This window comes from Lithobates pipiens, unplaced genomic scaffold, assembly GCF_037356315.1.
Source record: "Lithobates pipiens isolate NorthernLeopardFrog02 unplaced genomic scaffold, aLitPip1_a1.2 Scaffold_10, whole genome shotgun sequence".
NCBI lineage: Eukaryota > Metazoa > Chordata > Amphibia > Anura > Ranidae > Lithobates > Lithobates pipiens.
In genome coordinates, this window is record NW_027507686.1 from 29104982 (window position 1) to 29125986 (window position 21005).

The window sequence follows — 21005 nt, forward strand, 5'->3', positions numbered from 1 at the left end:
TGCCTTTTGCAGTAACCCCAGATATTCACATTATTCACGCTTCTACGCTTCTACGCTTCTACCGTGATAACGCCATGCCACTTCCATTGCTCTGCTGTAGTCATTTTTGATATGACACTATTTTTTTTACATTGCTCCCCCTTGTGGCTCTGCTTGTACACTACATGATCAATGTCTGTGAACACCTGACCGTCACACCTATATTATATGGTCAGATGTACATAAACTCCCCCTCCTATTATGGAGTTCAAGTGTCTCCAGTGAAGGGTTCTGTTAATACTATATTATACTAAGACATTGTATACAATTGTGCTCTTCCAACCTTGTGGTAACAGTTTGGTGAAGACCTTTATCTGTTCCCCCATGACTGTGCCCCTGTGTACAAAAGCCAGCTCCATAAAGACATGGTGTGACCAGTTTGTGTTTAGGGACTTATGTGTCCTGTACAAAGCCCTGAACTAGAATGGCAATGGTTAGCTAGGTCTTCTTATCCAACATCAATACCTGACCTCACAAATGGGCACAGATTAACCCCAGACACCCTCAGAAAGTCAAGAAGAGTTGAGGATTTTATAGCTCCAAAGGGGGCAACTCCATAATAACTGTCCATGGCGGGGAGGGGGCAACTCAATATTAGTAGAGAGGGGAAACTCCATAATAATGGCCATGGCAGGGATGGGGCAACTCCATATTAATGATCATAGGGGTAAGGGGCAACTTCATACTTATGGCCATAGTGGGAGGGGGCCACTCCATATTACTGACCATGGGGGAGAGGGGGGAACTCCATAATAATGGCAATGGGGGGACGACTCCATATTAATGGCCATGGGGGAGGGGGAAACTCCATATTAATGGCGATGTGGGGGGAGGGGGCAACTCCATATTAATGGTCATGGGCTGGAGGGGGGCAACTCCATATTAATGGCCATGGGCGGAGGGGGCAACTCCATATTAATGGCCATGGGGGGCGGGGCAACTCTATATTAATAGCCATGGGGGGAGGGGGCAACTCCATAATAATTGGAATGGGGGGAGTGCACAACTCCATATTAATTGGAATGAGGTGAAGGGACAACTCCATATTAATTGGAATGAGGTGAGGGGGCAACTCCATAATGGCCATGGGGGAGGCAACTCCATATTAATGACCATGGAGGGAGGGCCAGCTGATCTCTGGGAATAAGACAAAATCAACCCTTTAGTCCAGGGGTGCAGGAATAAAGTGTATTGCTTACCCAGTTGGGCTCCAGCACTGAGAGCTCTGTGGATGGGGGTGGTCCCTTGCCATCAAGTACAGCGCAGGGCTATTAACCCTACATTGTACATGGGGAGTCAAGATAGCAAGCATGGTCCTAAGCTGCTTGGATGCTTGGAGAGCATGCTGCGGGGGACCGGTCACATGGATCAAGGAAGCCTGCTGGAGCCTTGATAAGGTAATTAAAACACCTTATCCCTGCACCTCTATACTCAGTGGGCATTTAACCCTTGCAGTCCATGCATTCAAGTAAGTTAGAAATGGTAAAGCAAAGTCTCCACAGGGCTACTAAGGAGGCAGAGCCTACATATTTAACTGCCTCCCAGAGATGCTCTCTTGTTCTGAGATGACGTCATATGACGTTGCCCCGGCCTCATCGCGCTGCATGCCCCAGCGGGCACAATCGCAGGCGCGCTGTTTCCCTGGGATATGGCGCAAACCCGATCTCAGTAAAGAGCCAATGACGTGGCTCGTTACCCATGTGATCAGCTTTGTCCAATCACAGCTCATCACATGTAAACAAGGAAATAACTATCAGTACCGCCTATCAGTGCTACATATTAGTGCCTCTTCACCAGTGCCGCCTCATCAATGCCCATCAGTGCAGCCTCATCAGCACACATCGGTGAAGGAGAGAAGAATTACTTATTTACAAAATTTTCAGACAGAAACTAAGAAAAACTTTTCTTTTTTTTCAAAATGTTCTCTTCTTTCCTTTTTTTGCTAAAAAAAAATAAAAAACTATTTGTGTGAAAAAAATTATAGAAATTTCATTTGGGTACAGTGTTGCATGACCGCACAATGTGTGACAGCGCTAAAAGCTGAAAATTGGCTTGGGCAGGAGAGGGGTTAAAAGTGCTCGGTGTTGAAGTGGTTAATCAGCAAACATTGAGGCCCCCACATCAAAATAACTGTAGAGAGGTAGAGTCATTAGACATGTAATCTTGATTTCAAGTAACCAGGAGAAAAGTTGAACTCAGAACGAACAAGGTGCATGCAATCCTAATCTAGAGCAGCACTTTTTTTTTCTCCTCTTTAATCTCTCTCCTCTGCACAGAATGTAATCTCTTCCTGCAGTCTCTAATATGAGCTGGGGAGATGTCTGCTCTTTCTCTGTCTGTATTTTCTGCTTTCACCGCCCATCGAAGCAACCAATGCATTGTTATCTCCCCTCCCACTTTGACCAATCAATATTATTTCAGGAGGAGAGATTTTCCTGCAGGTGTAACTTCCTCTGCAGCTTCAGATATTCCAAAATGCTCAACATCACCCCCTAGTTAAAAATTTGAGGCTGGGTTAACACTATTGCAATGCCAGACACCGCAATGTGATTCGCACCGCAATGTGATTCGCACCGCATTGCTGTTCAGATCACATTCGATGCGAATTCAGCGTGGAGGCGGCAGAGACTGCAGGAAGTCAACAAAAAATCTCTGCAATAGGGACACAACTGAAACAATACTTTGAGTACAAAAAGGTTTTTATTACTGTGTGTGTCCCCATTTTGGGACATTTCCCCTCACTTCCTGTCTAGGTACCAGAACAGGAAGTGAGGGGGAATCTCCCCATTGGAGGCGCAGACAACTTTCAAAATCAACCTCTCCACAACCAAAGCTAAAATAAAGTTTGGGTTTGACGCTTTACTAAACTCTGTGTATATACTGCATGTAATCTAGCTTGGTGATTCTTTTTAAAATGTATGTCAAACCAAAAATGTGTCTTTTTTGCTTTGGATGGAGCCACAGGGTATTAGAACTCCTGACTTGTTTTTACTGCTATCTGGGGCTCTGTTTTGCCAGATGGGAAGTGAGCGGAACTCTGCAACAGGGACACAAACAGAATTTAAAATATTAGAGTGGGGGGAGGATAGAACCCAAACTCAATTTTTATTTCTATGCCTAATGAGGGTGACAGAGTGCAAAATCTTTTAATTATTCACAATAAAGACAACATTGAACAACTAACGCGTTTCAGAGGTTTAGAATCCCCCCCTTTCCCCTTATCATGGCTTATAAATGTTGTAACTGAACACAATAAAATAAAAACAACTCTCCACCAATCACATGTACATGATTGACTGCAAATGGTTATACTGGAGTTATGGCTGCAGCTGTCAACCATAATCCTGGTATCGAAATTTTCAGCCAGCAATCCTAGTGGCTAATTAGCTGCTGAATTGCTTTTACAGGCAGTGGGAGGGGGCGGGGATTGGTGCCCATCAGGTGGTTGCGCCCGCTTACACTAGAGGTGTTTGGTGACCTCTATGATCTAGGACAGGGGTCTCCAAACTTTCTAAACCAAGGGCTGGTTTACTGCCCTTCAGACTTTAGGGGAGCCGGACTGTGGCCAAAATGTCCCACTGTCAGTGGGAGTAAACAATCCCCCATCACTGGTGTCTGTAGGAGGAATTGTGCCCCATCATTGGTGTCAGTGGGAGGAATGGTGACCCATCCTTGGTGTCAGTGGGAGGAAATGTTCCCCATCATTGGTGACATTGACAGGAATTTTGCCCCATTGTTGGGTGTCATTGGGCGGAATTGTGACCCGCCATTGGTGTCACTGGGCCCCATTGTTGGGTGTCATTGGGCCCCATTATTGGTGTCAGTGGGAGGAACTGTGCCCCATCATTGGTGTCATGGGGAAGAACTGTGCTCCGTCATTGGGCCCCATTGTTGGTGTCATTGGGAGGAATTGTGCCCCATTGTTGAGTGTCATTAGGCAGAATTGTGACCCACCGTTGGTGTCAGTGGGCCCCATTGTTGGGTGTCATTGGGAGGAATTGTGCCCCATCATTGGTGTCATTGTGCCCTATTGTTGGTGTCAATGGGCGGAACTGTGCCCCATCATTGGTGTCATTAGAAAGAACTGTGCCTCATCATTGGAGTCATTAGGCCCCATTGTTGGTGTCAATGGGAGGAACTGTGCCTCATCATTGGTGTCATTGGGAGGAACTGTGCCCCATTGTTGGTGTCATTGGACCCCATTGTTGGTGTCAATGGGAGGAACCGTGCCCCATCATTGGTTTCATTGGGCCCCATTGTTGGTGCAATGAAAGGAACTGTGCCCCATCATTGGTGTCATTGGGAAGAACTGTGCCCCATCATTGGTGTCATTTGGCCCCATTGTTGGTGTCATTGGGAGGAATTGTGCCCAATTGTTGGTGTCATTGGGCTCCATTGTTGGTGTCATTGGGAGGAACTGTGCCCCATCATTGGTGTTATTGGGCCCCACTGTTGGTGTCAATGGGAGGAACTGTGCCCCGTCGTTGGTACCATTGGGAGGAATTGTGCAATCATTAGTGTCCGTGAATAAAAAGACACCCCAAGGGCCAGATAAAAGCTAGCAAAGGGCCGCATCTGGCCCCCGGGTCACAGTTTGGAGACCACTGATCTAGGAGACGGGAAGCAACAAGCATTCTCATCACTTCTGGTTTGGGCAGATGTAAACGCTGCCATTTTTTATGGGAAAGCATGAGATCGATGCATTTTTTTTCTGATCTTATGCTTTCAAGGGTAGAGGAGAGATCTGGGGTCTTATACCCCAGACCCCAGACTTCTCCATGAAGAGGACCTGTCATGCTTTATTTCTATCACAAGGGATGTTTACATTTCTTGTGATAGGAATAAAAGTGATACAAAAAATGAAAGGGTCCGTGTAAAAATAAAATAAAAAGTTTTGAATAAGAAAAAAAAATGTAAGAGCCCTCGTACCCCCCGCGCAGAGCCGAACACATAAGTAGGTCATGCAAACAGTATTCGCACTACACATTTTATGGACAGGCCAACATTTTTATTATATGTTTGACCTTTTAGAATTTTTTCTTAGTAAAGAATCAGATCTTTTAGTGATATCTCATTTTGAGTTGAATAATAACCAGGGGCAGTGTGGGGAAAGGTCAAAAGCATGAGGTTGGTTTTCAGTGCAGAGAATCTCTCTCAGGATTCTGTAAGTGAATATGCAAACAAAAAGAAGGGTTATGTCATGATCGGGGGTCAGGCTCGAAGACCAGTTGCTATAGCAGTAGCGGGACCACCACTGACCAGCAGGATAGGTACACAGGCAGTCACCCTGGTGAATGACGAGAGCTCACCTGAGGGGCGGAGTCTAAGTACTAACCGGTGTTCACCAGAGCTCCTGTTGATGTAGATGGATTGGTGGGATCGCCCCATCAGGAGGTGAACATGTTGGGGTCCAGTAGCAGATAAGCAGGTAAGGATCAAACAAAAACGTAGTCAGTTAACAAGCCAAAGGTCAGTAACAAGTAGTTGCAGTTTGGGATCAGGCAGAAGCTTAGTCGAGGAACAAGCCAAGAGTTGATAGCAAAATATGCAACAGGGAGGGGAGGAGGTATAACTGCAAGCACAACATTTCTAGTGCTAGATCTCCTTTGTAACTCTGAACTGGTAACCAGTAAAAAAAATGTAATGCATCGCCTTTTGAGATTTTTAAGTATCGTAGTTTGTCGCCATTCCACAAGTGAGCTCAATTTTAAAGCGTGGCAGGCTAGGTATCTATTTACATGGCATAACATAATTTTTTATATTTTACCCCCCAAAAATTGTATTTTTTGCATTCAAATTCTATCAATTTAGTTTTTCCCAAAAAACTGCATTTGAAAAACCACTGCGCAGAGTGTGATTAAAAAAAAACTGCAACAACCACCATTTAATTCTATAAAAAAAAGTATTTATTAGCAGGTTGCAAACTAGAGACATGGTATACAACCTTGTAATACTACCAATACTGCTTTATTTTTTATATAATTACAAGTACTAAAAGCATCTTACTCAGTCCTGTGAGAGCATTTATAAGCCCTGATGAAGGAAGGGTTTGAACCCCTGAAATTGGTTGGATGTTCCAATAAACTAGACATAGATAAACATCATGGAAACACTCACTTAAAGCGGAGTTCCACCTAAAAGTGAAACTTCCGCTTATCTAATTCCTCCTCCCCTCTGATGCCACATTTGGCACCTTCCGGGGGAGGGGGGTGTACCTGTTCCCACTTCGGGGATACAATGCCACTGGCGAAGTACGTCAGCAGTTCGGCCTCCCTCCTCCTCCCTCCCCTTCTGCCTGGCCAGTGAGAAATCACAGCATGCTTCGTGCATAATCATTAGGGACCCGGCCGTGAAGCCGAAAGGCTATACTGCCGGATTCCCTTTACCAGCAATGGTGGTGGCAGCACCCGACCAGCTGATGTAAACATCGGCTGTGGTGCCAGTGTCATGCCGAGAAAGTTCCCCCGGTGGATAAGGACCCCCTTGGACCCCAGGACCCCCTTGTACTGCGCATGCGCTGCGCTTGAGCAGTACGAACGACCACGGAGCCGCCGAAAGTAGCCGAAGCTGAACACAGTGAGGTTGATTTACTAAAGGCAAATAGACTGTGCACTTTGTAAATTGCAATTGCACTCTGCAAGTGCAGTTGCTCCAGAGCCTAGTAAATGAGGAAAAGCTCCGCTGAATTCCATCATCCAATCATATGCTAGCAAAAAGGCTGTTTTTTTAATTTTCCTTGCACGTGATTGGGTATTCTTTGCAAAGTAAAGCTTTAGCTCATTTACTAAACTCTGGAGCAAATGCAATTGCAGAGTGCAATTGCACTTTGCAAAGTGCACAGTCTATTTGCCTTTAGTAAATCAACCCCAGTGTGTCAGCTGTACACGGCGCCTGCGCACTACATTCTGCCCTACGTCCAGGTTCAAGCCCCACCATCCAAGTGGACATAGAGTTAGAATAATAATATGTCGAGCAAAGCGACTCCGTGCCCGAAGCGTGGCAAGCTCAGCGAGCCCGCGAGAGGCCCTGTTACAGGCGCCGTGTACAGCTCACTGTGTTCAGCTTTGGCTATTTTCGGCGGCTCCGCTGTGGTCCGTACTGTGCAAGCGCTGCTCCTGCGCAGCATAGGGGGGTCCTTATTCGCCGGGGGGAACTTTCTTGGCAGAACACCAGCATCGCTGGACTCCAGGACAGGTAAGTGTCCTAATGTTAAAAGTCAATTTTTAAAGGGGCGGGCGGAATTCCTCTTTAACTGGTGTACCTTTCATTCCTAATAATAATTCCATAAAGATTTATACCAAAAAAACGGGACTGTCATGGTACCCAAAAAGTCTACTGAAACCTAAATCATTATTTAATGAATGCTGACATTGGGAGGACGTCATGTGATTGTCCAATGTAGGGAACACTGGCAGTGTGATGTCATGTAATTACGATCGCTGATATTGGGATGATGTCATGCGATCGCTCAGGCACAGATAAATCTAATCCAGTGCCTCTCTGATGTTTCAGATTATTATTTCTGTCTATGCATCTGTTGCAGATTTCCCACATTTCCTGTCTAGTGAAAAAGTTGTCAGCAGGACAGGAGGTAAAGGGAAAATCTCTTTAATAAAGCACTGGGTAGCAGTAAAAATAAAAAATTAAATTAAAATTAAAACAGACAACAGGTTCAAATCCTTTTCTAGGCTATCCAAAAATTTCAAAAAAACATTTTTGGTTTGACATACACTGTAAGGGGTGTATTCCTAACAATAAATCGCAAAGCTATGCACTCTGCAAAACTGCATCTATATTCATCTTAATGTTACTAGGCACATTTTTTTTCTCCAGGTCACATGTTCTTCATTTGTGAGAATAACGTGAATCAGGAAAATACCAAATTATAGCCCCTAGAGGGAGCTGACAATTATAGTAAATAAGTATTAATTTCTTATGATTATCAGCTCCATCTAGTGGCCATGGTGTGGTATTTTTCTTATTCACACTATTTATCAGAATGAAGAACATCCAACCTGAAGTAATAATAGCCTAGTAACATTTAATTTTGCATGCAGTTTCACAGGATGAATAGCTCTGCCATTTTTTTTGTATAAATACACCTGTAAGTCTGTTTCGTCCACATGGACTATGCTATTCCTTTTTTTCTGTTCTGTTTTCTAACTCTTTCTGTCTCCTTTCTTTCTCTTTCAGGGCTCCGCCCCCATCCTGGTAGTCATGGTTATTTTGCTAAACATCGGAGTTGCCATTTTGTTTATTCACTTTTTCATTTGATGGGACTGCTCCAACGTTTGCAAAAAAAAAAAAAAAAAAAGATAAATAATAAAATTTTCAAACTAAAAACAAAAAAAAAACAAAAACATATATATGTAAACTAAAAATTCTAGAAGTCTGGACGCAGCTTATAGAGCCAGGAATGCAACTATGGCTCCGTCATCGGCTGAATTTTCTGATTGAGCCTCTACATTTTAATATCCATTATTTAATTTTATTTATTTTTTCTTCCAAAGGAACAAGAATTAAGTTTAAATCACAGTTTGCCTTTCCCCTCCCGTGGGTAACGTCATTTCTTTTTTTTCTTTCTTTCTTTCTTTTTTTTTTTCTGTTTGTTGGGTTTATTCCTTCTTGCTTGTTTGGCATGTGAGAATGCAAAAAGATATTGACTTTTTTGGTTTTCTTTTTTTTACCCTGGTCAGTCCTTTCCTGAAAGCTGCGTTGTACATGTGAAATGGGTTTTAACAGGAAAAAAACAAAAAAAACCTAGAAAAAAAAAACAAAAGACAAAGACACTTGGTTGACCCACTTAATGGACGATGTTGCGAACCGTTCATGGTCAGAGGTTACCCACGACTGTTTAATGGTCTTCATTCTAGGCGGATGCTATGAAAAAAAAATGGAATGTGTAGTGCCATTGCTGATTAATATTTTAATATTTTTTTTGATTGTAGCATTTTTTTTTTTTTTTTTACAGTTTTTTTTTTCTTTTTACAGTTAAACTTTAGACAGGTGGACATTCACTAGAGTTCACAGCAAATGGTTCTTTATGAAGCCAGTTCTATTATTTTCCACTTTTTATTGGACCCAAATTCTAAATAGTTCTTTCCCCAAAAAATTAATTTGTAATTGTCTACGAATTATATGTGTATTTCCAGCCCAAAAAAAAAATTTTGGGCTGGACAGAGAAAAAAAAAAAAAGTTATGCATTGAAATGAACCCCTTTCTTTTGTTTAACACGAAACTGGACAACTCTAGGGCAGATAATTCTTGAAGCTCAGATTGTCATCAACCAAGGGTCCACTTACCCCTCTCAGTTCCGCCGTTCACAATGGCGCCCCAAGACGCCTCGGACACGTGAAAAAAAAAAATGAATACAAAAATAATTTGGATTAACGACCCATTTGTGGTCTTGCAGAATTACTCCAAAGGTTTTTTTATTTTTTTATTTATTTTTTTTATACTGTCCAGAAATTTTTGTTTTTTACTGAATGTGGTCCAATAAAAAGTAAACTTAATAGTTCACTAGCATACATTTTTATGTTAAATTGTGTTCACTTCACACATCCAATTTATTTCTGAGAAACGCATAATTTATTTTATTTTTTTTCCCTTTCTATATACTGCTCACCAATAAAATTAGAATCCGCCAAAGAATTTTAGAACACGCAACCAATCAGTCTGCAACGGGAACTGATGACCTAGGTCTGTAATGCAGTGATTGGCTAGCCAAAAAAAGAAGCTTACCTCCATTATTTTCATGTCCCCTTTGTACCTGAACGGACCTGTGAAGTGAACACAATTTTTTCTTAGCCCCGCCAAGAATGCTTTGGAGGATTTCATTTTCATGGTGCAATATTCACTTCTGACCGGCTAAGAACAGCAACCTCTTCCTTCTACCCCCACAAAAACTGGAATGTAAACTGCGGGGCATTATACAAAACTCGCTCTGCCGCTGCTGAAAACCATCCCTTCCCCCAAATCGGGATTATAACAGCAATGTGAACATTGTATCTCTGGCAAAAAAAAAAAAAAAGTTATTTTAATCAGCTGAAAAAAAAAAATACCCGAACCCCCCGTCTGTTCCTGCATGCATGATGTTGGCTTCTAGTCTTCTTTTCATCCACTGTAATTTTAATCAGAGTGCCACCTGTCTCTTCACTAACGCATTTTGGGCCATGAGAAATTTTGGAAAATGTTAAAATTGTTGGTTTTACGTAGAAGGAGTTGTTTTTTTTTTTTCTGACCTGATACTCTTCCTTTGTCTTGGCACCAAATTGGTGGCATTGATGGGTTGGCCATAAACCGCTCACCAATCCTTTGCTAGTTAATATTTGGCCTGTGGACTATTGGGTGGTTCATGTAGGAAGACCTACTAAAAGAGACGCTGGGACTTCAAAATGAATTCGTACAGTCAAGTGGAGGAAGATTTCCAATAAGCCCACTAGCTTTGGTGAGGTGCCTCAGGTGGTTTCCTCAATGGGAACTCGGAGGCGACTCAAACCATGAAGTATAGAACGGAGCACCGAACCGCGAGATGAGCGAGTCCAGGAAACAAGTGTTCATAATTTGATCATATAATCACCGACGCCATTCAGGAGCCAAACACTCTTCCTTCATCAGGGCTAAAAAAAAAAGAATTTAACTGCTGCTAATCATTTTGGTATAACGGTTTTTAAAGAGAACAATGTCAGATTTAATATCGATCCATTTGTGTCCAATTGTTTCAAGCCCTGATGCAGCAGTATGTTTGATCCCCAAAAACGCTTTGGACTTTATATGATGAAATTATGAGCAATTAAAGACTTCTTGGACTCTCATCTTGTGGTTTGGCTTCCTTTTCTAAACTTCTATGGTTTATACAGGAAAAGAGCATCCTGTATACTATCTGTAGAGCAGCTGTGTTTTCATAGCATGGAATTACAATGATCAGCAGGACCTTTCCAAGCTGGCCAAGCAGTTCTGTTACAAATTTTTTTCTATGTTAAGAGACAAAGTTATAAGAGAAAGGTTGGATTCAAAGATTTGAGAATTTGAAATAACACCACCTGATTATTATTATTTTTTTTTACAAATGTCTTTACAATCTACAAAACCTGGAAGAAGAAATGCAATTTTATGAGTGTGGTCATGAGAAGGACCATAAAAGGAGTTGGTCCGGGTTTAACTATGTGAGATTTCCGGGTTCCAATGCAATTCTACCCTGACGGCTAACAAATGAGAAGTATCAGATCACCAAGCAAAAGAAAGGTCCTTAATCAGGCAGAGGTCAGGGCAGGCAGCGTTAGGGTTGAGCCATTACATGGGCAGAAGGTCAAGGCAGGAGGCAGATAGGAGTCATATCATGGGCAGAAGGTCAAGGCAGGAGACAGATAGGAGTCATATCACAGGCAGAAGGTCAAGGCAGGAGGCAGATAGGAGTCATATCACAGGCAGAAGGTCAAGGCAGGAGGCAGATAGGAGTCATATCACAGGCAGAAGGTCAAGGCAGGAGACAGATAGGAGTCATATCACAGGCAGAAGGTCAAGGCAGGAGACAGATAGACAGGCAGAAGGTCGAAATACGTGCCCTACAGACAACAGGAACCAGAAGACGGCCTTCATTAAAACAAAGAGTAGTAGTCTGATGTAGAACAGAAGAAGCCAATTTATCCTCCATACAATGTACCTACTACAGTCACCCAACTTCTTTGTCCCAATCCTTTCCTCTGCTATATGTGAAGTCACACGTACCCCACTGCCACTGCCAGGCAAGGTTCCAGGCAATCAGGTGACTTGATCCAACATAGCCGAATATCTTCTCAGTCTGTCTATCCCAGTAAAACTGCCTGACATATTTTTCACACAGCGAGACAACTTTCATTCAATTGATCATTCATTTTATCAGCCTGTTACCATTTTAACCCCTTCAGCCCCGGAAGATTTTACCCCCTTCCTGACCAGAGCACTTTTTGCGATTCGGCACTGTGTCGCTTTAACTGATAGTTGCGCCGTCGTTCGACGTCGTACCCAAACAAAATTTACGACTTTTTTTTTTCCCCACAAATTTGATCACTTCTGCGGTTTTTATTGTTTGCTTTATAAACAAAAAAATAGCGACAATTTTGAAAAAAAAAACCATTTTTTTTTTACTTTTTGCTATTATCCAAAAGTTTTTCAAAAAAACAAATTTCTTCATCAGTTTAGGCTAATATATATTCTTCTACATCGTTTTGGTAACAATAAAAAAATCGCAATAAGCGTATATTGATTGGTTTGCGCAAAAGTTATAGCGTCTGCAAAGTATGGGAAAAATTTATGGCATTTTTATTATTTTATTTTTTTACTAGTAATGGCGGTGATCTGTGATTTTTAGCAGTACTGCTACATTGCGACGGACAGATCGGAGATTTTGACACTTTTTGGGTCCATTGGCATTTATACAGCGCTCAGTGCTATACTGTGTAAATGTCACTGACATGAAACGGGTTAACACTAGGGGGCGATCAAGGGGTTAAATGTGTGTTCCCTTAGCATGTTCTAACTGTATGGGGATAAGAGTGACTAGGAGAGGAGCCATATCGTTTTTGCTACTTAGTAGGAAAAAACGATATGGCTCCTCTACTCTGACAGCACAGGGAATTGTGTGTTTACACACACAAATCCCCATGCTGACGCTCGTGCACGTGAGTGCGCATGGCTGGCAGCGATTCTGCCCACCAGCCACACGCATCAGGTCCCCCTCTGTGCAGCGGGTGCCTCCGGCGACTTGAGCGCTCCCTCTGGTGGTCGAAAACAGGTAGAACGTACCCGTACGGGATTTCGCTCAGGAGAGCCATTGTACCGCAGTATATCTGCATGACACAGTCGGCAAGTGGTTAAAATGGTTCATGCAAGGTTCTGAGCAGGATGTTATCATAGTAGCTTGTATGAGATTCTGAGCAAGAGGACATTATGGTGGCTCATGTGAGGTTTTGAGTAAGATGATATCATGGTGGCTCATGTAAAGTCCTGCGCAGGATGACATTGTGGGGGCTTATGTAAGGTCTTAAACAGAATGACATCTTGGTAGCTCATATGATGTCCCTGGCGAGATGACATCATTGTGGCTTATGTAAGGTCCTGAGCAGGAATTCATGGTGGCTCATAAGGTCCTTAGCAGGATGACATCATGGTGGCTTATGTGAGGTTCTTAGCAATATGACATCATGATGACTCGTGTGAGGTCTATAGCAGGATGACATCAGGGTGGTTCATGTGAGGGTCTTAGCAAGATGACATCATGGTGACTCGTGAGATCCTGAGCATGTTAACATCAGGGTGGCTCATATAAAGTTCTGAGCAGGATGACATTATGGTGGCTTGTGAGGTCCTTAGAAGAATGACATCATGGTGGCTCATGTGAAGTACATAGTAGGATTACATCATGGTGGCTCACATGAGGTCTGAAGCAGGATGACAACTTGGTGGCTGGTGAGGTCCTGAGCAGGATGGCATCATAATGGCTCATGTGAGGTCCTGAGCCGAATGGCCTCTTGGTGGTTCATGTAAAGTTTTGAACCGGACAACATCACTGTGGCTGGTGTGCGGTCTTATGTGGTTGATGTGCGGTCTTCAGCAGAACATTATGGTGGCTCATGTGATGTCATTAGCAGGATGACACCATAGTGGCTCATGTAAGGTCCAAAGCAGGATGACATCATGGATGCTCATTTGAGGTCCCGAGTAGGATGACATCACAATGGCTTTTGTGAGGTTCTGAGCAGGATGACATCTTGGTGGTTAGTGAGATCCTGAGCAGAATGACATCATGGTGGCTCATTTGAGGTCCCGAGAAGGATGACATCACAGTGGCTTTTGTGAGGTCCTTAGCAGGGTGACATCACCGTGGCTCATGTGAGGTCCTGAGCAGGATGACATCCTGGGGGCTCTTAAAGTTTTGAGCAGGACAACATCACTGTGGCTCATGTACAGTTCTTAGCTGCTTTACATCATGGTGGCCCATGTGTTGTCTCTAGCAAGATGACATCATGGTGGCTTATGTGAGGTCCTTAGCGGGATGACATCATGGTGGCTTATGTGAGGTCCTTAGCGGGATGACATCATGGTGGCTCATGTGAGGTTCTGAGCAGAATGACATAATGGTTTTTCATGTGAGATCCTTAGCAGAATGACATCTATGTCCAACCAAAAGAAACAAGTTCTCTTAACTGCCCTTTCCTGCAGCTTATGCTCATCTTTCCTTGACTGTTCTTTTTTTCTGGGAGAGCAAAGCGAAATACCCGGTACTTTCATGTTTTGATATTGGGATCCTTTCATGTCCCCCGCTATTGGGTTCTAGAGCTGGGGGGTGGGGGGGGGGGGGAGTCCTTAGCGACTACAGGGACTTGGAGCTTACAAAGCCCTTCTACTCTTCTCTCTGGAAGTTGAATGTGGCAAGGTGCAGAGGAGGAAAGCTAAAAAAATAAGCAGCAGGACAAGAAGGGGGGCAATTGGGTAAACCTGTTGCAAAGCACGGGTTCACCTTAAAGTGAATGTAATACAATGCACATAAGAAACCTATCACTCCACTAGAAACGTCTGATGGCACCAATTTTCTGGGCATTGATAGACTTTGTTCTGCCCCCCTGACCAATGCTTGGGACTTGTTGGTAATAAATAAATCAGAAGATTCTGCAGTGCTGGATGGTGCAGCTGCAGCATTATCACCAGGTCCTACATTCTTCACCACCAGATATTGGGGGAGGGGGGGGGGGTCATCATTTGTTGGGGGTGGGATGAAGTCGTTAAGTGGGTCTCAGAGGGTCCATGGATGTCCACGCTTGAGATTAACAGCATGTTATTTCTTTGCACAATATATGCAGAATCTGACTGACCTTGTACAGAGATACTTTGGAAATGACAAAAACAAAAAAAAAACAAAAAAAAAATGAAGAAAAAAAAAAGACAGAAACAATGTATTCTTTTCTATATGTCCCCCAATCTCCATTTGTTGGAACTTCTTTGTACCATGCCTGCTGACCCCGTTCCCTCAGTTCCTTATGATAAATATGCATATTCATTAAAAATTACGCATTCTTGTTTCACCTTGCTTGTGGAGCCTCGTATAATTCCACCATCATGTGGAGTCACCAGTGTTAACGCTTTTGTTCACAGGTCCCACGAGAAAATCAAGTACTTTCCTGAATCACTCAACATTCGACTTGGAGAGAAAAATATCCTAGGAACATTCGATGTTGCTAGGAATGTACATGTCGTTTTTAGGATTATTAGCTCTTTTTTTCAGTAAATAGACCCGTGTTTGTCAGGGCACAAAACATATTTATTATTTCTTAGCAACACATGCACATTTCACAGTCCTTTATCTCTTTACAGCCAACAAGACATGGCCCTTTAAGTCCCTGTACACACGGTCGGACATTCTGCCAACCAAATTCGTCGGATTTTGTCTGACGGATTGTGTCCGAAACTGTTGTATACACACGGTCGGACTAAGTTGTTGAAAAATCCGATCATTCAGAACGTGATGACGTAATTTCGTTACGATGGGACTACATTCAGGCTAGTAGCCAATAGCTTTGATGTAGGAATCTGATCTGAGCATGCGTGGCACTTGGTCCGATCAAAATTCTCTACACATGATCGGAGTATGTCCGATCGGCCCAGTTGGTCGGAAAATATTTCCAACAAGTTGGAAAATTGGGTCCGACGGATATTCCGACGGAATCAGTCCAATGCATAGCACACACAGTCGGATTATCCGACAACACGGTCCGATAGGACACATTCCGACGGATTCTCCGACCGCGTGTACAAGGGCTAAAAGTTTGTAAAACCAGTGGTGTTAGATGGGCTGCCTGGTCATGTGATCACTGTAATTGGCTGTCACAGAGATCAAGTGATCCAGAGCCTGGCCCTCTAGCTCCCAATCATTAACAGTGCCTGGGAGCTTACAGTGACAGCAAAGCCACTGTGCTGGTGATGCTGAGTGAGCAAACTCTTAGGAGGCCGGGGGTATGCATATACAGTGCCTGAGAAAAAGTATTCACACCCCTTGACATTTTCCACATTTTGTCATGTTACAGTCAAAAACGTAAATGTATTTTATTGGGATTTTATGTGATAGACTAACACAAAGTGGCACATAATTGTGAAGTGGAAGGAAAATGATAAATGTTTTTCAAAATTGTTTACAAATAAATGTGAAAAGTGTGGCATGCATTTGTATTCATCCCCCGTTACTCTGATTCCCCCTAATTAAAGTCTCGTGAAACCAATTGCCTTCAGAAGTCAACTAATTAGTAAATAGAGTCCACCTGTGTGTAACTTAATCTCTATATAAATACAGTTGTTCTGTGAAGCCCTCAGAGGTTTGTTAGAGAACCTTAGTGATCAAACAGGATCATGAAGGCCAAGGAACACACCAGACAGGTCAGGAGTAAAGTTGTGGAGAAGTATAAAGCATCTCACGGAGAACTGTTCAATCCATCATCCGAAAATGGAAAGAGTATGACACAACTGCAATCCTACCAAGACATGTCCGTCCACCTAAACTGACCGGCCGGGCAAGGAGAGCATTAATCAGAGAAGCAGGAGCTGCAGAGATCTACAGCTCAGGTGGGAGAATCTATCCACAGGACAACTATTAGTCGTCTCTCCACAAATCTGGCATTTATGGAAGAGTGACAAGAAGAAAGTTATTGTTAAAAGAAAGCCATAATAAGTCCCATTTGCAGTTTGTGAGAAGACATGTGGGGGACACAACAACCATGGAAGAAGGTGCTCTGGTCAGATGAGACCAAAATAGTTTTTTTTTTCCTAAAAGCAAAACGCTATGTGGGGCAGAAAAGTAAAACTACACATCACCCTGAACACACTATCCCCACCGTGAAACAGGGTGGTGGCAGCATCATGTTGTGGGGATGCTTTTCTTCAGCAGGGACAGGGAAGCTGGTCAGAGTTGATGGGAAGATAGATGGAGCCAAATACAGGGCAATCTTAGAAGAAAACCTGTTATGCCCTGTACACTCGACCGGTTTTCCCGTCGGAATAAACTCTGAAGGTTTTTCCAACGGAGTTCCGTTGAAACTGTCTTGCGTACACACAATCACACCAAAGTCCAATCATCAAGAACGTGATGACGTACGGCACATATGATGGGACTAGAAAAAGGAAGTTCAATAGCCAGTAGCCAATAGCTTCCGTCCCCTACTTGCTTCAGAGCATGCGTCGTTTTTGGTCCGTCGGAACAGCATACAGATGAGCGGTTTTCCCGATAGGAATTGATTCCGTCGGAAATATTTAAAACATGTTCTATTTCTAGGTCCGTCAGAATTTTCGAAAAAAAAGTCTGATGAGGCATACACATGATCGGAATATATGATGAAAAGCTCCTGTCTGACTTTTTCTGTTGGACATTCCGCTCGTGTGTACGCGGCTTAAGTTTGCAAAAGACTTGAGACTGGGGCGGAGGTTCACCTTCCAGCAGGACAACGACCCTAAACATACAGCCAGAGCTACAATGGAATGGTTTAGATCAAAGCATAGTCATGTGTTAGAATGGCCCAGTCAAAGCCCAGATCTAAATCCAATTGAGAATCTGTGGTAAGACTTGAAAATTGCTGTTCACAGACGCTCTCCATCCAATCTGACAGAGCTTGAGATATTTTGCAAAGAAGAATGGGCAAAAATGTTCCTCTATAGATGTGCAAAGCTGGTAGAGACATCCCCAAAAAGACTTGTAGCTGTAATTGTAGTGAAAGGCGGTTCTACAAAGTATTGACACCGGGGGGCACTATACAAATGTTCCCCACACTTTTCACATATTTATTTGTAAAAAAATGAAAACCATTTATCATTTTCCTCCCACTTCACACTTATGTGCCACTTTGTGTTGGTCTATCACATAAAATACATTTATTTCTTTGGTTGTAACATGATAAAATGTGGAAAATGTCAAGGGGTATGAATACTTTTTCAAGGCACTGTATGTGGAAAGCAAGGCTGCCACATTATGTGCATGGCCAGTGTTGGGGCTGTATAGGTTCTGCAAGTGCAGAAAAGTGCCTGTTGATCTGCTGAAAATCCAGTGAGCTCCTAACTTCCTGTAGTGAACTGACAACACTGCTTGTGCTGCACAGAAATCCCAAGCGTCATGGAGCGCGCTCCCCAAGGACATGACAGTGAGAGTTCAGCAACACAGACCGCATCAAACCTGTAACAGAATATATTAAAACAATGCCTCAGACACAAAGATTGTCCTCCTGTAGTCACTGTGAGGAGCCCTATCCATAACCTTCATCTCCTGCCCAGCCAATTAGGAGTCACTGTACATGCACGCTGCTCAGCTTTGTGAATGAGGCCCAGATCTTCACTGACCTGTGCAAGGCATTTCCTAGCAGCTGGTGGTGTCAGGCGTTGAGGCCTCACATGCAGCTTAGTGTTAGCGCAATACATCATATTAATAAAGCTTCATAGGCAGAGAGGGAATTGTTCAGACAACACTTGTGGACCCGACAGGACAATTCTGCACACGCCATGTAGCAGCGCCATCACGGATTTATGTTATGGCTGCAAAACAGATGGCAGCAGCTCTTTTCTGGAATGTGGTGGAAGAAAACAGGGGCCAAGTCAAAAGTGGTATTACCAATGAAAATTCAGGTTAAAAAGTATATATAAAATTATATATTCTAATATTAAAAAGGGGGAAAAAAATATATATACATATATATATATATATTTTTTTTTTTTTTTTTTCAGGGGACAGCAAATTGACACTGTTATACAAGCTGTACACTCACTACTTTACATTGTAGCAAAGTGTCATTTCTTCAGTGTTGTCACATGAAAAGAGAGAATAAAATATTTACAAAAATGTGAGGGGTGTACTCACTTTTGTGAGATACTTTATTTTTGGAACCTTTTGTCTTTACTTGTAATAGCGATTAGCGACTTATAGCGGGACTGCAATATTGCGGTGGACAAATCGGACACCTAACTTACACTTTTTGGGAACCAGTGACACTAATTTAGTGATCAGTGCTAAAAAAATATGCACTGTTTCTGCACTATTGTCACTGGCAGGGAAGGGGTTAACATCAGGACAATCAAAAGGGTTACATGTGTTCCTAGGGAGTGCTTTCTAACTGTGTGGGGAGTGCTTGTACTGTGAGAAGGAAGAGAAACACAAAATCACTGCCTTCCCTTGTCACAGAATGGCGATCTGCCTTGTTTACATAGGCAGATCGCCGTTCTGCCTGTGCCTCAAACAACCAGCAGGACCAGACCCGGTAGTCCAGGATCACGTACATGTACGCGATTCTGCACAGAGTGGCCGCCCTGCCACAGTAAATGTGCATGGGACGGTCAGCATCAGGTTCAACTGAGAAAATGTATCATTTTAAGAAATAAATAAGGTAATTTTGAAATTGATGGCAGCAACACGTCTCAAAGTTGGGACAGGACAACAAAAAGCTGGCACAGCAAATGGTACCAAAAAGGGGGAGCTAGAAGAACATTTTACAATTAGGTTAGTTGGCAACAGGTCAGTAACATGATTGAGTATGGTAACATGAATGGGTATAAAAAGAGCGTCTAATGCCGCGTACACACGGTCGAACTGTTTGACGTACTTAGTCCGTTGAAACACATTTCAGCGGACAATCCGCTCGTGTGTGGGCTTCAGCGGACTTTTTCAGCGTGCAGTCCGGAGTACTAAGAATTTCGGATTTTCCAAAAATCTGTCCGTCGTACTTTGGTTTCAGCGGACAATACGGTCGTCAGTATGCTAGTTCGACGGACTAAGAATGGCGCATGCCCAGAAAGGATTTACACGGCGGAAGGGTGCTTTGCTGTGTCTTGGACTTCCTATTTCTAGTCCCGTCGTACGTGCTGTACGTCATCGCGCAAGCTTTCGACGGACTGTTTGTGTATCCGCGTGTGGTCAAGTCCGTTCAGTGGAAACTACGACGGATTGTCCGTCGGATTGTATGACGGACTAAGTACGCCATACAATCCGCTCGTGTGTACGCGGCATTAGAGAATCAGAGTGTTTCAGAAGTAAAGATGGGCAGAGGTTTACCAATCTTCAATTTTACGTAGAGGAATATTATTCTAAAATGGTTCAACAATTTTTAGATGCAGCTTATTACAAAGATTTCAAAATATATCATTATCTACAGTAGATGATATCAAACGATTCCAAAAATCTGGAGAAATTTCTGCACATAAAAGGGACAAGACATAAATATTGGATGCCTGTGATCTTCGGGCCCTCAGACAGCACTGCAATAAAACAGACATGATTCTGTAATGGACATCACTGCATTGGCTCATGAATACTTTCAAAAATAACTACAGTATGTGAACACAGTTCACAGGTAAATCTCTATCATGCAAAGAAGAAGCCATGTCTGAACAGGATTCAGAAACGCTGCCGTCTTCTCTGGGCCAAAGCTCATTTAAAATGGTCTGTTGCAAAGTGGAAAACTGTTCTGTGGTCAGGCAAATCGAAATTTGACAATCGGTTTGGCAACCACAGGGATCACATCCTCCAGACTGAAGAGAGGGACCTTCCGGCTTGTTATCAGCGCTCAGTCCAAAAGCCTGCACCTCTCATGATATGGGGGAGGGGAAAGGCACCATCAATGCTGAAAAATATATCCAGTTCTTAGAGCAACATATACTCCCGTCCAGGCGACATCTTTTTCAGGCCTTGCATATTTCAGCAGAACAATGATAAAGTGCGCACAGTACAGGACTAGAACATAGCTTCATAGTAGAAGAGTCAGGGTGCTTAACTGGCCTTCCTGCAGTCCAGACCTTTCACCAATTTAAAATATTTGGTGCATCTTAAAAAAAAAAAAAAAATACAACAAAGAATACCGAGGACTGTTGAGAAGTTAGAATCTTATGTCAGGCAAGAATGGGATAACATTTCTCTCCCAAAGCTCCAGCAATTGATCTCAGTTCCCAAATACTTACAGAGTGTTGTT

At 43.0% G+C, this 21005-nt stretch overlaps 1 protein-coding gene and 1 long non-coding RNA gene across 2 annotated transcripts in view; both read left to right on the forward strand.

Annotated features, from left to right (window-relative positions):
• The window catches only part of JPH3 (junctophilin 3), a 162359-nt gene extending 152852 nt beyond the window's left edge, over positions 1 to 9507 (forward strand). The window contains exon 5 of the mRNA XM_077453355.1: positions 8233 to 9507. Within this exon, the coding sequence (XP_077309481.1) occupies positions 8233 to 8313 (81 nt within the window). The 3' untranslated portion in view covers positions 8314 to 9507. The remainder of the gene's footprint in view (positions 1 to 8232) is intronic.
• A 3-nt stretch (positions 9508 to 9510) lies between these two features.
• LOC143928646 (uncharacterized) lies at positions 9511 to 15098 on the forward strand. Its single transcript, XR_013262483.1, has 2 exons — positions 9511 to 11556; positions 11589 to 15098. It is a non-coding gene; the product is annotated as an uncharacterized LOC143928646 (long non-coding RNA).
• Positions 15099 to 21005: the final 5907 nt, after the last annotated feature.